At 36.9% G+C, this 18,584-nt stretch overlaps 1 protein-coding gene across 4 annotated transcripts in view; it reads left to right on the top strand.

Moving 5' to 3' along the window:
- PARD3B (par-3 family cell polarity regulator beta) overlaps positions 1-18,584 on the top strand; it is a 1,035,628-nt gene that overhangs the window by 122,668 nt on the left and 894,376 nt on the right. For all 4 annotated transcript variants that reach the window (XM_073807366.1, XM_073807365.1, XM_019939073.3 and 1 more), the window contains exon 2: positions 6,239-6,340. In XM_073807366.1, the coding sequence (XP_073663467.1) occupies positions 6,239-6,340 (102 nt within the window). The remainder of the gene's footprint in view (positions 1-6,238; positions 6,341-18,584) is intronic.

Genomic DNA, 18,584 nt, shown 5'->3' with positions numbered 1-18,584 from the left:
CTCTTTTGTCCATTCATCTGTCAGCGGACACTTAGGTTGCTTCCATGTCTTGGCTATTGTAAATAGTGATGCTATGAACATTGGGGTACATGTATCATCTTTTTGAATTAGTATTCATCTTTTCTGGATATATGCCCAGGAGTGGGATTGCTGGATCATATAGTAGCTCTATTTTTAGTTTTTTAAGGAACCTCTGTATTGTTTTCCAGTATATTTTCTCTTTTTATTGTCAGTTTTGGCAAGTTATATTTTTCAAAGAATTTGCTTATTTTATATAAGTTGTCAATTTTAGAGGTCTAAAAGTTTTTGCAGTATCATCTTACTGTGAGATCTATGATGGTATTGTTTATCTTTTTCCTTCTTAATACTGGAAACTTATGTTTTCTCTTTTTTTCTTTATCAGTCTTGCTAGGTATTTATCAATTTTATCAAGGCACTTATAGAACCAACTTCGATTTATATTTGTTTTATATTTATTAACTCATTGATTATTTTGCTCTTTATTTCCTTCCTTCTGTCTTTGCTGTTCTTTTCTAGCTTCTTGACTTTAGCTTTTCTGTTTTGCTAATATGTGCAGTAAAGGCTATAACTGTTCCATTGGGCACTGCTTTAGCTGCATCCCACATTTTTTGTTATTTTAATTATTTTTAAGTTATAAACTATTTTCTAACTGCATTTATCTTTTATGTATGTATTATTCATAACTTTATTTCTTAATTTCCAAACAGCCAGGCATTTTCGAGATCTCTCTCTGTAATTGATTCCACTATGATCAGAGATCATATTCTGAATGATTCCAGACTTCTGAAATTTGGTATATATTCCATGTGTACTTGTAAAGAATGTGTTTTCTAGTCTTTTGTGGTATAATGTTTTGTATATATGTGATATAAATAGATGAGGTTACTTTGTTAACTGTGCTGTTCAGATGATTTATATTTTACTGACTTTTATTTCCTATCAAAAGTCTCCCACTGTGATTGTGAATTTGTGTATTTTTTAAATATCTGTCCATTTTTGCAGTATATGTATTAAAGTTATGTTGTGTAATGCAGATTTAGAATTGTTTTCTTCCAGTTGGATTGATCCTTATATCATTAAGAAATGTCCCTCTTTACCTTTAGTAATATTTCTTAAAGTCTCCTTTATCTGATGTTAGCATGGCAATGTCAAATTTCTGTTTGTAGGATCATAGATTTTTAAAACTGGAAATGAACTTACAGATTGATTGACTCACCTTCACTTTATATATAAATTGAAGTTTATAATTCTGTTGTTGAATTCACCAGGTATTATTACTTGCAGCCCAGCATAAAAACCCTTGGTCCCATTCTTTGGAAACATACTTGATTAAAGTGACATCAGCTCATATTCCCCTCCTAATCTTGTCTCAAGTTTGTGCTTGATGTATCTCAGTAAGGTGGAGGCCTTTTCTGAAGTCAGGGCCAGCTCATAATAATCTCTGTAGTCAGTACTGCTCTTTCTGGCTTAATTCTTTCCTTTCAGGTGTCAGTACTGCTCTGCTAGGTTTTGCTCAGGCATCATTTTTGGGAACTCTTCTTCCCTACACTGTCTGTGGTTGGTTATTCAGAGACTCCTGCTCTCTGCCTGTCCCAGTAGTCACCAGGCCTGCTCTGACTGCTGTGTTTCCTGGGTGCATTCTGGGGCATCTGGTTCTCTTTTGGTCTTGGGTAGAAGGGAGAGTAACCCCAGAGGATTATGATAGAAGTAGTTAGTTAAAATGTGCATGCACATAAAAGCTTCATAATTCTCTATCCAACCTGACACCTCAAGCTCCCTTTCTACTCTTTTTTTCCCCACTGCTTCCCAAACCTTTGATTTCATGATTATGAGCAGTTATGCTCTGAAGCTTCTCTCACTTGTGAAACACTGGATACACTAACACAAAGGCTCTGGGGCCTTCCATTATTGCCCCTTTGTGTCCTCTACACTTTGACCTCCGTGTGGTGCCCTATGCAGAGGGCCATAGAGCCTCCAGGTTCACTAATGATGAAGCAACAGAGGCCCAGAGTAATGACGACTTGCGTGGATCCATATACTTAGTAGATAGAAATGGATCTGATCCCCTTCTTGGGTAATTGTGCTTTTTGTTAAGTTCTTTAATCTAAAAGATTTTCTATGTTTAAAAAATGCACCTTGGCTCTGCTGTCTAGGAAGCATTTGACCTTCGGTAAGTCAGTTCACCTACTCATGCCTTGTTTTCCTCATCTGTAAAATGGGTTGATAACTATTTGATGAGGCTGTTGGAAGATAAACGAGTTAACCCTATAAAACACGCAGTGCCTATTGCACCTGGCCTGTAGTAGGCACTAAAACAAATGATCTGCTATAATGATGAAGATAATGATGAAAATGGTGAAATCTCATTTTATGGATACATCCCACCAAGTTCATGAAGTTAAATTCTACAAGGAAAATTCTAATTTTCTATTAACTTCCATTTTATAATTATTCTTATGTTCCAGTGGGTAAGATTTTTCTTGTGAAAACGTGAAGCCACCAAGAACCTAGTTACATTATTGAGCACTGTAAACACAGCCCACTCATAAACACAGCCCTTTGCCACCTTTTGGCTTTTCCTTCACAGCACTCTCCTCCTCACTTTGGGACCTTGCTGCCACGCAGGCTACTTTTCTCTTGTACCAGAGGCATTTTGCTGAGAAACCGTCTCTTGATCATTGACATAATCTCAGTGCTTGGTAGTCACAACATTGTAGTATCTGGCTTTCCAGTCTACTCCTCTACGCATTGCAGATGGAAGTTTACTATTCTTTGAAACTTTGGGTACTATACATTTTCTAGAGTATGGGGTCAAATTTTATGTCATCTGCCCACAGTGAAAGATATTTGTTGCTGGTAATACCAATACGTGTTTGGAACAATTTCTACATTGATCATTAAAAGTACCCTGTAACTGTCTTCTTTCCATAGTGCATACCTTTTTTTTTTTTTTTCCATTTTCCAATTCATCCTTGTAGACTATTTTTAGTTTCCAAATTCCAGTAGGGTTTAAGTTAACTGCATTACTTAAAAAATGGATAAGCTACTATCAGAAGTAGAGGAAACATAATGTATATTATGTTATTTTTCAATACTTAAATGATCTAGGAGTGTAAGTAATACGATTTATTGCATAGCACACATACTTTATTTTCAAAATAATTTAAAAGTTATGCATATTATAGATATTCGTACAATATAAAGGTAGATTAAATGTCACTATTATGAAAAATAGAGTAAACTTTTCCAAGTGATTAATTGGGTGAACGAAGACATATATGTGAACATCTTTTCATGTTTGATCAGTTTTATTCATGGTGGTAATAAAACCAAGTAAATGAAACGCAAAATGTTGACTGTGATGTAATGGTTGAAATTTTTACATGCATAAAGTAGTCAGGGTAAATTTATGGTCTTATGATGGCTTGTTGGCTGCTAATATTGTGTGTACTTTGTTAAAGTGATCTATAGCACCATGGCCAAAACGCCGTGGGGACAAAATCACAGTTGGTACATACTGTGTTGATATACCTCTCTTGATGTGTGAAATATTAACTCTGAGACTGCTTTCACACAGCTTGTCAGTTTTTGTTCAGTGTTAGATGCGTGCTCGTCATTGGCCTACTCTTTCCTTTGATAAAGCCATTTTATACATTCCAGTGTAGAACAGAGTTAAAATTGCAAAGAGTCGTCTTATGTTCTGGCACCATGTAGCTCACTTAAAATCTTTTTTCAGATTGAATTTGAATATACGATTCCAAAATGTATCAGATTACTTTTTCACTTGATTATAAGTTTGTAAAACTTAAGTTCTGTACTCTTTTGAATCAAAACTGGAGATAAATATCTTAGTTTCAACTCCTGTGCCTGATTTCCAGGTCTTAGATCCTACAAGTGTGTGTGAGGGAGGAATGCTATGTGACTTAACAACCCATCTTGCTGCCAACTTGTCTGCTGTCCCCTTTGCCACTGATCGGATCCTGTCCCCTGCTATTTCCTGAGTTTCCCTAGTTTAAATCTGAGTCTTTGGTTTTCATCTCTCTGGGCAGGAAGAGAGGTATACCTTATACCGCAGTCGTTGGGGGTTTACCTTAGTCTCAGGTGATAAAATCTGCTTTTCCAAACAGTATGAGAAGAAAGCAGACAACTTGATGTCTGATTTTAAAAGATTGAATATAAAAAAGCACACTCTTTAGAATACATCACCTTTTATAAACATGGTTACAATCAACAGATTTCATCTGTACAGCTATAATATATCAGAACCCAACTCTGGAAATTAATGAAATGGAACACTATGTAAGAAGAATTTTTTATAAGGAAAAATGCAATATTCTATAGGTTTCAGCCAGAAGTCCTGCGTAGATTTGGAGAAGTACATTGCTTGTAGCATGGCCAGACTAAAAAAGATAACAATTCCGAAAGATTGTGGGGGCAGTTTTATTTTGCTCTCTTTTCTGTATATTCCAGTGTTTTGTCTACCAGAGTATCTTCACTATTTAGAATCTAGTCTGCTGTACTTAGCTTACCTTTTATAGCACAATTATCCTTGTGTTGGCAGAGCTCTTTGATTAAAGAATCAGAGCTATGGATGCTTTTCTTACTTGGTTGTATAGTCACTGCTTATATCTTTGTGATCTCTATGTGGGCAAAATAGAATTGGGCTGTTTCTTAATAAATCATTAGTGTTTCCACCTATAAGCCTAGTATTAGAAACAAAATAAATTCCTTTCATTCTGTTTGGAATCTTAAAGCTCTTTAGATGCTCTATAGAAAACTGAATTTTGAAATGTTGAAAGATTACCTAAGGAGGATTCCTTCAGATATTTTAAGCCTATCACTTTATCAAGTTGATTACTGAAAAGCTGTGTACTTGAGCCGCATATCAGTAGCCCTCTGAATAGTTGCTTTAAAAGAATTATTATTGATGAATTGGGAGATTGGGATTGACATATACACACTAATATGTATAAAATGGATACCTAATAAGAACCTGCTGTATAAAAAAATAAATACAATAAAATTTAAAAAATTATTATTTAATAGTATGTCCTTGCCTTTTACTGGGGGACAGCTACAGTGAAGGCTAAATAGCAACCATTTCTATTAGTTTTTCCAAAATTACAATTGAATTCTGAGGGTTATATTAGGGCTTACCCTTTACAAAGATTCATGTAGTAAAGGTTTAGAGCTTTATCCCAGGAAAACTGTTATGTCTTCTCGCAAACTGGTATCTATTCCTATAGTGGATACCGGGTGCCCATAGCTCAAAAGTTTCCCACATTGAGGGACTTCCTAAGCATCACAGAACCAAATTGATTATAGCTTGGGTATTCTGGTAAAAACTGTACTAATGTTTTTCTTCATTCATTGATTCATGTTCTTATTGTCATAATGGATCACTTTCATATCTTTTCCAGAAATAGGCAGTATATAAGTAACTGAGCTGGATCAGAGCAGAGTATCTAGCTACATATCAAATTTTGAGAAAGTAATTCCTTTCCTTAAGCTTTACACTCCTAAGCAATTTTTAAAAAGCAATACTTGGAAATCTCCTAAATCACTACCTCAATTCAGCGATGCCCACCACCCTCTGCCCCTGTTTGACTGTGAACATTGCTCTAGTTGCTGCCGTGCTTCAGGGACTGGAAATCCATGCTGGAGTTCTTGCTCCAGATGTCATTGCCAATCTTAGAGTTGAGAATATGTGCACAGCACAGAGATAAAAAGAGTTGAAGAGGATGTTGGTCCTCTCATTGCATTTGTATATCTGAGGTGATAGTTATTACCATCACAGATTTCTGCCTTATGATTTTTTTCCTACAGCTTTAGGAATCTGTTTGAATTTCGAATCCCCAATTTCAGAAAGTACCCTTGAGAAGATCTTTCTTTGTCCAGATTATTCTTGGGATTACCTAAAGTGAAGGTTATTCAAAATTCCTTGAATATGCTTTACAAAAGGCTGGGGCAATTTATTTTTCCATTGCAATTTATCTTCCAGGAAAACGGATAAAATATGTATACATTGACTGACTTAGTTAAACAGGATAAACATGCCACAGATTTATCCCAATAAACAGATAACATTTGTTTTAGGTGTTTAAAACTTTTATTATTGCTAGAGCATATTTTTAAGGAGTCTATTTTAAAAATTAAAATGTATTTTACATTTTTAAAAAAGTTTTAGTCATGAAACTTCTTGGTTATTCTACCACAGGATCCTGGGTACTGGGTGAAGATTCATCACTTAGAATACACAGATGGAGGAATCCTGGATCCAGATGATGTCTTGGCAGATGTCGTGGAAGACAAAGATAAGGTAGATGACTCTAAAAATGTTCTTCTTTGTTTTCCTCTGTAGAGCCACATGTTTTTCCAGAGATTGAGATCCTTAACAAACTCATGTGTCAATTATTGTTAAAAGATACCATCTGTTCGAGTTTTACCTAGACAGCCCATAAATCACAGTTCATCATCAGATGCTGGGAAAAACTTTGTCAAGGTTTGGGAGTCTGTTCATGGTGGTCTAATTAGCAGATACTTCATTCCCAAGAGTTCCTGATACGCCTCAGTAAATTAGTGTCAGGCTCTGAAGCTGTTGGAGTTCTCATTGTCATTGTTGGCTCTGGAGTTTATTCTTGGCCCGTTAATATTCAATTTAATGCCTGAGATTTGAATGTGTTTCAAAGGAGAGTATATAGTGGAGAGCAAAGTCTTGGGAAGAACTGTGGTGAAGATTTTCCTTAAAGTAGCTGGCAAGCAACTATCTTGAGTGGTAGTTTTTGTTTTTATTGCTACAGTGAAATACGCTGACTTGAATATTTCAAAAAGTTTGAACATGTTTTGCCACTTACTTGCGAATAATCCCATTGCAATTACCTTGTTTTAATGGCATTAATCTTCTGATGCTAAACTGAAAGAGGTGTAAAACTAAACTCTTCAGATGCAATACACTGGCTTATGCTGTTGAGATATATCGTTTTTCACTGCATCTGTGTTGGGGCTCTCTGATCAATGGCTAATGTGTTCTCCAGAATTGAACTGCAGCTTTCCCTGAAAGATCCTTGCTTCTAAGTTTCTTCTGCTGTGCATCCTTAGGCTCTTAGTACTAGGCTAATTTAAGTCTGTAAACACGTTTCTCCGTATTTTTATGTGATCTCGGGGCGGTGGGGTAGGGGTATTTGTGTGTTTTAATCAACTGGATTGGAATATAAATAACTGCTTTATTGAACTTAGATAAAATTTGCATTTTTCCTTTCCCATAAGATCTTTTTGGACCATTGAAATTTACATTAGTCTTTGCAGACATTCTGTACATTTATTTTCCCTGTTTTCTGTTGGAATTCAACTCTCATTTGCTTTGCATTTTAATTAGCCATTTCATAAGGAACTTATCTCCCGAAATAGATTGTAAGCTCCTAGAGGGCACAGACTGGGAGATATTAATTCCCTTTTGATCCTTGTATTAATAATATCGGGTACAATATTTTATCCAAACTGGATTCTCAAAGAACACTTGAGTTAGAGCAAAAAAGAAAGCTTTCCTCTCTGCAGTTGATTCTTGCTGTTTGTGATTTTGATGCACACTTCTTATTTTTTGGTCTCCTGGTAAATAATGTAGTATTTACCTTCACGACACAAGAGGAGGACTTTCACTTCTGTTTTTCCCTTTTTTACTTTTTTCTTCTCTACAGCTACCTTCTTCCTTAGAAATACTCTAGGTATTTGGGTTGTTTATTAATGAAGAAGGTCTTCCCATCTCCAGTGTCACTGAAGTCCAGTGTATTAAAATGAAAAGCTGAAATGTGGCAGGTTTAAGAAGGGGCTGAAGAAAATGTCTTACCCCAGCCTCGTCCAAGAGCTCTTTCCAGAATGGATGATTCCATGAACAGTGCCCAGGGAAATCATTTGTCCTATAGAGAATGATTTTTAACTACCTTGGCATTGTACTTTGTAACCATAATTCATTTACTAGACACAGAAACAGCTTTATTATGTATAACCTTTTTTAAAAGGACTTCACCACCATTACTAAATAAGGTAGAAAAGTGAGATGATCAGTTAAAATCCTAGCAAAGAATTAGTACTGTTTGGGTACAGGTTTACCCATTCCTTTAATCTGCTTTAACACAGCTACATGAAGCCTAATTGGTATTGTTCTTCAGAGTTGGTAAGAATTTACACTTTTGATATTACCAGAAATAATTGTACTCCCGTTTTTAATTTTTTAAAATAACGTAAGTGAAAAAAACAGCATTACTTATTTATTTATTTTTTTCTGACATTCTCTCTGCAGTCTTAACTTTCTTATAGTCCATTTGTCTAGTGTGGAAAGAAGTTTCTGCCAGCCCTTTTAACCTTTTGTCATTTTAGATTAAGCAGTAATTATATATGATGCTTGTGGTTGTTTAGTGACATTTCAAACTCTCCCAAGATCCTTTGAGATAGTATTGAGCTTGGATAAAACTACAATTCTCCTCTTTTTCAAATTGGTTACCTAATCATCTCTTACATTTAGAATTTATGGAGAAGGAAGCGCAGAGAGACATGGGTGGATGTACGTAATCCTTGTGCTAAAGCTCACATACCTCAGCTCTAGGAAAGACTCTGACTGCAGTTGAGAAACACCATTAGGAACCACTGAAGGCCTAGCTGGAAAGGATGAGGCAGGAAAAACAGAAACTTAGAATCGGAAAGCAGTGTAGGCTGAAGCCCTTTATGTAGTGTATGAAAAAGCCAACCAGTACACTTCAGTAGAGACTGAAGTTAGAGGTTAGATGGTATTCTACTTAAAAATCAGTCAAGGGGCTAATAGATTTAATTGATTTTCTAAAGAAATGACTCTCAAAATTTCTGGTGCTGCAAGTGGTCTTCTGTTATTCCTTTGGCCAACACAGTGCATAATGCATATGCGGTGTCTCTTTGGGCAGGTTTTGTTTTATTTTAACTTGATTTCCCATGAGAGCCCCTTCGCAGGAGAAACAAGTTTTTGCCATGTTGCACTATTTCTAGCCTGTATTTTGCCAAAATATTACTGGAGCAGCTTTGGCATTTTGCATCTTATGATAACTAGTATTTGTGCAAAATGTGGTGCTAAAACTTAACTATTTGTGACCGTCATTCTCAAGTTTCTTCAGGTTTATGTATCAGTCTGCTTCAAGTTCTATGGGATAACTAGGAATTGACAACTTTACATGCATGTCTCTTCTCTGGATGCTCAAGGCTACTGACTTAGTTCACCCAATAATGACTTAACATTTCATTGAACGCTGACAGTGGCCCAGAATGGCTCTGGCACTGACATATCTTTAGAGCAACTCTGCAGGCAAGAGCTATGTATGATCCCCATTTTTAATTTCTGAGAACACAGAAATTGAAAGTCACTTGCCGAAGATCACACAGGTAGTAAGTGGCAGATTCAGCCTCTGGAACCTAGAATTTAAATTTTCACACTCTATTTTGTTCTTCTACAATACGCCAAGGCAGTGTGTTGGGTGTTTGTATATGTGATTTCTTTTTTTTTTTTTTTCTTTGCGGTACGTGGGCCTCTCACTGTTGTGGCCTCTCCCGTTGCGGAGCACAGGCTCCGGACGCGCAGGCTCAGCGGCCATGGCTCACGGGCCCACCCACTCTGCGGCATGTGGGATCTTCCCGGACCGGGGCACGAATCCGTGTCCCCTGCATCGGCAGGCGGACTCTCAACCACTGCGCCACCAGGGAAGCCCTCTATGTGTGATTTCTAATTATGAAAATTCATCAATCATAAACTTTTACACAGTTACCACCATAGTTAAGAAAAGATATGTAATAGGACTATGGAGAATAACAAAATTAATTCAGAACTAGTATGCCATGCATGTATGGTTAACTCCAGCTCTCTGTGCCTGCAGCCTGCATCTAATTTAGTGCAAAGTCCTGCCAGTTCTACCCCTGTTGCGGTCTTTCGTAGCTCCTTTTCCAGGATCTGGGTTACAGGTACAGTTTAATTCCAAATGGACTAGTAGAATACATTTGGAGTCTAACCGTTATGTGCAGTTTCACATATATAGTGTGCACTATATGCAGGACACTATATTCTGTGCTATTTGCGGTAGGGAGGGCCCCCAAAGATGTTCTAATTAGACATTAGACATCCTAATGCGCAGAACCTGTGAGTATCTATATTACATAGCAAAGGGTCTTTGAAGATGTAATTAAGTGAAAGACCTTAAAATGAGGAGATTATCTTGGAATATTTACATGTAAACACAAGGATCCTTATAAATAAAAGAGGAAGGCAGGGGAGTCAGGGTTAGAGACATACAGTGTGAGAAAGTATCAATGGGACAATGCTGGCTTTGAAAATGCAGCCAAAGAATGTAGGCAGCTTCTGGAAGCTGGAAAAGGCAAGGGAACAGCTTGTCCTGTAGTCAGAGCACAGCCCTGCTGACACCTTGATTTTAGCCCAATGAGAGCCATTTCAGACTTCTCCAGAACTGTAAGATAAATTTGCCTTGTTTGAATTCAATAAGTTTGAGGTGATTTGTTATAGCAGCAATAGGACGGTAATACACTGTTTCTTATCCTATTTTAAACTTTTAAAGTGATGATGGTCTTCTCAAGTTTAATACTAACTCAGCTTTTAATATCCTGTAGGACAAGGAAAATATACTTCAGATCAGTTGATTGCTCTTTGCATTCCTTCCAGAATCTATCACAAATTGATTCTTAATTTATTGGGTGAGCCTTCACTCTTTGGGGCCCTGGATGTTAAACATTTTGGTAGTTAGGCTATTGTCTTTCTTGTATGCCAGTCATTTCAATGCCATACCCAAGAGCTGTGTAATACTCATCAGTTTCTCGTTGCAATATGTAAAGGCTCTAAGAAATCTGAAGACTGATGCTTAATAAGCCACTGCAACGCTTAATGTTCACTCATATTTTTCGAGTGTGAGAACCTCTGAGTATTGCACTTGTTTAATGATTGTTTTCCTAGTTAATTGTCTTTATTATTTCTTGAGTTGGTTGTAGAACACAATTGCAATACAATACTGAAATATGGCAATGTATAACTTCTATTATGTAAACTGGATTACTGCCATGGTTTTATTAAATATACGAAAGTAAAATTACGTGGTAAAGTGCATGGGGAGAATGTTTCTGTCTTTGACTATCATAGCGGTTCATTTTGGAGAGGCGCCAGTGGTTTTCCTGGACTCCAGCGAGGGCAGGTTGGCCCCCTGGGTCACCTGTGAAATCTGGTCCTCAGATACTACAGTTTCAGTTCAACTTTATCCCTTATTAGTTGTGTGTGCTTGGGCATGTTTCTTCACTCTTGATTTGCCCATTTGTAAAATGGACATAAGTTAGTTTTACAGGGTCAGTGTAGGAAAACGACATAAACTATAAAAACTTTTAAGTCCAGTATGGTATATAGTTAAGCACTCAAATGTTAACTGTTACATCAATAATAATATTTTGACAGTGTGATTAGTGCAGTTTTTACCTGTGTGTTTTGATTTAACCATTAAATGTTTAAAATTTAAATACTAAAATATCAAACTATTTTATAGTACATTTTAACTTTTTTTAAAAACCTTAAATTTGTTTAAATGTTATTACATTGTTTAATAGTTTTATAGGAAGATATGATAAAACATTTAGATTAATATTTGAGAACTGAAAGTGCCAATTTGACTAATTTTAAAATGAGAATGCTTTTATCAGGACATATTGTTTAATAGTACAGGAAGCATTCAGGGATCTAATGTGGTTTTGAACTGTAGACTGGTTCGCACAGTGAACTAGTGACCTAAAAGCAGACACTCAGTCCTTAAGCCCACATTGTTTTCTGAGAACACTCTGTTGCCCTCTTGTGGAGTCCCCAGCTATCTAGAAACCAGCTCACAGGACATACTTCCTGATGATGTATTTTTACTGTATTTTTAGTACAACCCACAGACACAGTCGTGGAGAGTACAACCAGGGTTTATATTTCAACTAGTGGTTGTCATTTCTTCATGGTCAGTAACCATACTGATGATTACGTATGCTTTTGTAAGTTTTAGAAGGGCTAAAGCAAAATCTTTGCATTTGTAAAAAAACTGTTTTTGTTTAGACTTCTTCCCATCTTCCTGTTCACTGGTTGCAAGGTTATTGGCTAGTGGTAATAAAGTATATGACTTTTGCAGTATGTAGTTGAACAGTTTGAGATGTATTGTGTTTTTCTGGGGATAGAGGATTCTAAATTAGACTCCTTAAAAAAAAAATGTCCTGTATTAATTACTTCATTTTTCAGTCCTAATTTTGCCTGTTAAAATTCCATTTCAAGGAGAAACACCTATTTCAAGCCCTTGATTTTTAACAAATCAGAATATGGTATTTTGGGGTTGTTTTTCTTTGGCTCACAGTTGTTGAAGTTTTGAAAGCACTTTGGGAGGAAGTTCAGAGAATATTTCAGAAATAAGTGCAGAAGTCCAAAAGGATTATCTTGACCAAGAAATTCCATCTCAAACTTTTAAAGAGTACTCTCTGCTTATAGAATTACAAAATTACAGAATTATAGAACCAGAAGAGACCTCAGCAGTCATGTACCCTAACCCCATCATCTTGCAAAGGAGAAATATCTGAACCAAGAATAGGTTACAGGGCTCCATATTTCCAGCTGATTTCTTTGCTGAGTCCAGTTCTGCATTTCCTCCCTGGGATCCTGATAACATCTGGTTCGGATCAAAACTGCTCAATTTCCTGCTCCAAGTTGGTTTCCTCCACTCACTTCCTTATTCCTGTCAATAAGAGCATAGTCTCCTAGTCTTCCAGGCTTGAACTTGCAGTTATTTAAAAAATATTTAATCCAGTTTATTCTTTTAACATGATTCATGTTCCTCTCTTTGCATGTCTGCAGCTACCACATTTAAATCTAAAATAAAGTCTCAGGCCGAGTTACTTAGTTGATAAGGAATTTGTAGACTTTTCTCTCCCTCTACACCCTTCAACTATTCTTTGCCACAGGTGCACTGGGACACAGAGTGGCTGAGAGTTTGGATTCTGGACAGGCAGAGTCAGTTCATCTCTTGGCTCTGCTATCTGTTGGCTTTGGGCAACTTACTTAATCTTCTTGTCCTTAGTTTCCTCATGGGCACTTGGAGCTAAAATAGTACTAATTTTACAAGTTAATACATGAAGTGTTTAGGAGGGTTCCTGGCTTGTAGTGAGTCATCAATAAGTGTTAGGTGCTATTATAATGAACATATTACTACTTTTATTAACGTAGATTACATTATTCTTAAAGTATTGCTTAAGTGATACCATTCCTTCCAGTGTATACTAAAGCAAGGCTAGAGCTCATGGCCATACATCGTGTTCAGAGGCCTCAGAATCCCTCCAAACTATCTTCCTCAAACTCAACCTTCTCAAATCTCAACAAGAAAGAAATTACGGTACTGACTATTCTCTTAGGTACCATGTGCTTTCTTGCTCCATGGCTTGCTTAATGTTCCACTGGTCTGGCGTGTCCTTGCCCTACACCCTGCTTGTCCAAGAGTCAGTCTGTATGTTATAGAATGGAAGCTCCACGAGGAGAGCGTCTTGGGTTTTGTTCACTGCTGTTGTTCCAGGTGCCTGGTACCTCATAACTGAACTGAGTGAATAAGTATATGTATAAATATTTTCAGGTCTTGAGCAAGTCATTTAACTACTCTAAATGCTAGTTTTTTCCCTTGATGAAATGAGTGATTAATGATAACTTTTTCCACAGTGTCGTTGTTAAGGTTGAGAAGTTGTATGTGAAAATACAGTGGAAATTATAACATTCTTTATACATGTAAAGACTGTATTCTTGCTGCTCAGTTCTTAGCAATCTTTCAAGATCCAGGTCAAATTGTATTTTTTTTCTAGTTTGTTTGCAGACTGTCCTAATTCTGAATGAATTCTCTGTCACTCTGATTTTATAGAAATCATTGAGCAGTCTTTTAAAAAATATATTATTGCCTAGTAACATTTATCCATTACCATCTTGAAATTCTGAAGAATTTTATTATGGTTTAACTTCTTAAGTCTTAGTTTTGTCTCTCTAAGTGCCTTGTATACTCCTTTAGGATTGGGATAGTCTTTTCAATTATTTAACACCTGGACTTCTTACCTGTGGTTTGGTGTTTATTAAACATGTTTGATTTCAGTTAGTGGTAGTTATAACTGGAATTGAAGGTTTAATTGTCCATCTTTTTTCTTCCACCAAACTATGTTGTGTCTTTTAAATGTTTTATTAGGATGCAGTTTGTAGGCATGTTTCAATCCCAGAGGAGCACTTTGGAATCAATGCCTTTGTGATCTTATTATGGCAAAGACAAATGGTGTTGGGAGAGAGTAACTGAAAGCCAAGTAATCCAGGTGATGGCCTGGTGCCTTCTGCAACTTCCTTGGTTGGCAACAATAGTGTGTGTGTGAGTGAATGAGAGGGAGAATCTGTGTGCAGATGTGTGTGTGTGGGGAGTGTGTATACTTGATCTGAGTGTGCTTGTTTGCTGTGCACATCTGTGGTGCAAAGCTTTCACTGGGGTTAGAAAGAAATTATCAAGCTTGATAGTGCTGTTAATTTAGCTAGGCATTTGAGTACAGTCAAAAGTAAAACATAAGAAAATTTTTGACATATGTGTAAAACTTCAAATTTGGAGGGAAAAAGGCAATAAAACTAGAGATTATAATAATCCTTTCCTTAGAGCTAAAAATGTATTTCTAAAAAAAAAATCAATGAGCATTTCTTTCTTTACAGCATGCCTTTAGCCATATGTTATGGGACCCAGTTCTACTAGTGTTCTCTCTTGCAATAGCTTCTTTTGAGGTTATTTGTATAGGTGTATCTATGCCCAAGAGTTATGTGACCATTATTATTATTTTTTAAATATGTCTACTTTTGATTATATAAGGTACAAATGGCAATCTCATTAAGGTACCTGAAATTACACCAAATACAAAGCTACTTAAGTTATAAAACATCCTCTTTGAAAAATGATAGAGGCCTCTGAGTACTGATTGAGCACCACATCATCAATAGGTAAGTGTGTATCAATTTAATCAGGTTGCGTCCCCTGAGTATCTAGCTGAGATCAGCTTTACTAAAACAATATTCTAGAGTGTTATGTGGCAGAGCTTGGGGCTTTGGCAGTTGGAGTCCAGGTTTTTCATATTATTACTCTAACCTCTTTCAACCTCACTTTTCTCATTTTGAAAATCATCTACTGCTGTCCCACCAACCACACACAGTTGGTAGGAGGATCAAATGAAATTAAGTACCTGGTAACACTTTGAAGTATGTTGTACCGAGCGAATATTAGCACTTTTGCCCTTATTCGCTGTAGCAGCTGTCCGGAGGTATTTAAGCAAATGTTTACTTGTAGTCCAGGAGGGACTTGCCATGATGTAAGAAGAGTGAGCCAGAGGAGAGGAATGGGAGAGAAGTTTGGAAGGAGGAGGAGGCTGGTTATGGGAAAAGAGAACAGTCTTCTCTTCTTGTCATCCAGTGAGGTGTTCAATGAGGGGGAAGGGACCTCTTTCACTAGGAAAGAGGACAGAGGTGAGAATAACAGGGAGAGACAGGTAACTAAAAGGAGGAAGATTGAATTTACCCTTAGAAATTTAATGGGTGGGAAGCAAAGATATCAGAGCTTCCAAGTAACACACAAGGAAGGCATAAACTACAGTATAATGACAATTTCCCAGACCTTCCACGATTCTGGAACCTTGATAACATTTGAGTGTGTGTGTTCACTACTTAGTTCTTAATGATTAACAGGTTTCTTAAAATGGAAAGGATCTAGGTGCCTCTTTGAAGGAGGTGGGGTGTCTCTGTTTTAGGGTAAGAGAGATCTCAAGAAATAAGATAAAGCTATGGAAAGAAAAACACCTGAATACCTGGAATCTCATGATTTAAGAAACAAAATGAAACAGGTCAACAGGGATGTATGCTCAGTACTGACAGGTGGCCCATGAAGCTTAAGCAACTATGTAGCTCCTTGGTATTTTCACCAAGAGATGTTATCTATTCAGCAGTTTCATGGGAATATCTCTGTACCAAACTCTTAGTTAACCTTTTACCTTGCTGGTTCTTCTATTTCCAGGCGCTCAAACTCACTGTATCTTATTAACTGGCTACATTGTAATGGACTTTTGGGGGGCTGCTCTTGAAATCACATTAATGTTTATAACACTTCTATTGAGGTACTTGTTCAAATTACATTTACAGATGACTTAGGTCTACAGATAAATTTTTAGTAAATAAGGATGTTTAATTTCCTTAAATTTTTTAATTGAAGCTTTTTAAAGTCCTAGAAGTATGTATTTTTCTGTTTAAAGATGAAGCGCACTTCCCCATCATGAATATCGAAGCTTCACTCAGAGTTTCGGCAGGATTCCTGAACTTTATTATTTGCTGCTTTAAGTTCTCTTTTTAGCTTCCCTTCTTTTGATGTTATGAATCAATTTTGAAGGATCAAGTGACATTTCCTTAGCAATAAAGAAGAAAGCCTCCTTGTGCAGACTTTAATCAGAGGAGGAAAATAGCACAGAAGCCTGTTCGTATTTAATATCTTGATTAATCTCAATTCAAAATACGTTACAAGTGAAACACACATATTTACATAATTCTTAACCATAAGCAGACCAGAAAGACTGCAAGATAACATGATTTGAGATGGTTCTCATAGCTCACCAATGCGAAATATGCAGCTGTATACAGACAAAAAGTTGAAGCATCTAATAGTCCGTAATTGATAACAGGGTGAGAACTTGATTTTCTAGATGGCTGGCTGAGTGTAGCCACTGTGTATTAGTTTGAAATGAACCTAACATGATGTCATGTGGTGTTCTAAGTAGCCCATTCTTTAAATACAAATTTTACAAAGCTCTGGGGTGATTTATTGGAATTACCTCATGTTGCTAATACTGCAGAACCTGGATGCACTTGAAGATTGAAGGGAGCCTGCTAACTGTCCTCAGATATCTGGATGATCGTAGAAAAGAAGGAATAAATTCACTTATTGCTGTCCCAAGAAGTTGGGCCAAAGAAGTTGTAAGGAAATGTATTTCAGCTCAATATAACACTTAGTTCTTCAGTGAAGCGTGTGCTGCTTTATAAAGCATGGGCTTTTGGTCATTGAGGCTATGTAAGCAACAGTTGAGCAGACATTTGCCAGGAATTCTTCTTTTAGGTTTGGAGTTTAATTAGACCATCTACAGGTCAACTATAAGCCTATGAGGCATGCGTTTCAGTCTAGAAATACGGGGTCGGCCTGTGTAGCTGATTATTGTGCAGTGTTGTCTGCTTACCCAGCATCCATTCCTACTCTCTCCTTCCTAGGGCAACTCCAGTTCTGTTCAGGTCTGTCTCTTCCTCACATAGTTTTTTCTCATATGACCACCCACCTCTAAGGGTGAGTCTTGTGGGCCTTCATCTGTGATCCAGTTCCCTGTACCAGTGATTACAGTCATCCCTCCATATCTGTGGGGGGTTGATTCCAGGACCCACCACAGATACCAATATCCATCAATTCTCAAGTCCCATAGTTGGCCTCTGTGTCTGTGGTTCCACATCTAAGGATTCAACCAACTGTGGATCAGGTAGTTTTCTGTACATTTACTAGGGGGAAAAAAAACACGTGTAAGTGGACCAGCACAGTTCAAACTCTTGTTCTTCAAAGGTCAACTGTACTTTGAGAATGGTGATGTGATTCTGTTTGGGCCAAAGATGCTCAAGGAGAGGTAAGCTGAGGCCTTCTGGGAAAGCTCTTTTTATCACGTGGGAGAAGTTTCCTCTGAATTCTGTCCTATTCTGAGGCTTGGAACCACTGCAATCCTACAGCTTCCAGCATGAGGTAGAAACCATCATGGGAGGAGAGCCAACACCCAGGGGGTCTCAGGGACGTGGCCTCTGAGCCAGTGGACTTAGTCAACTCTTGAAGTTCATCCTAATTGGGACGCCCAATTACATGAGCCGTTTATTACCTTATATTCAAGCCTGTTTCAGTTGCATTTTTCTGTGACTCACAGATTAAAGTTTCCCAGTTGTTACCCACAATTATAGGAGTTTGGGCTCCACTTTTACACTTTTTTATTCCTGCTTGGTTGGGGTGTATTTGTTCTTTCCTCTTTTAGTTCTATATATGTTCTATATGTGAATTTGAAAAGTTGTCTTAATTTATTTCATAGTTATGCCAAGTTATTTGGTTTCTTCCTTTCAGAATTTTTTGAATTGTTGGTGAAAGAATTAAACCCCTAAGGTTAAAATGTATATTTCAATTAGTTGGTTTGCCTGACTTTGATTGAATAGGTGAGATTAATTGGGAATTTTTCCAGTTAGTGAGAATTATATTTTCTTTAAATTCTTTATTACCCATGATTGTTGTTTACATTTTTCCTAGAAGGAAATAATTCATGATATTAAACTATTAGTTTTATGTTTCCTATAAATTCTCACTTTACTAATTCTTTCAAAAAGTATATATGCACAGCTAATATTTTAGGGATAAGGAAATCAGGAAGAGTTCTGGTTTTGGCTTTCTTAGATACTTAAAACTTAAGTAGTTAAGTCG

The sequence above is a fragment of the Tursiops truncatus genome, chromosome 7 (assembly GCF_011762595.2).
Source record: "Tursiops truncatus isolate mTurTru1 chromosome 7, mTurTru1.mat.Y, whole genome shotgun sequence".
NCBI classification, from domain to species: Eukaryota; Metazoa; Chordata; class Mammalia; order Artiodactyla; family Delphinidae; genus Tursiops; species Tursiops truncatus.
Note: the sequence above shows the minus strand (reverse complement) of the source record. Positions and strands in the feature narration are given on the sequence as shown.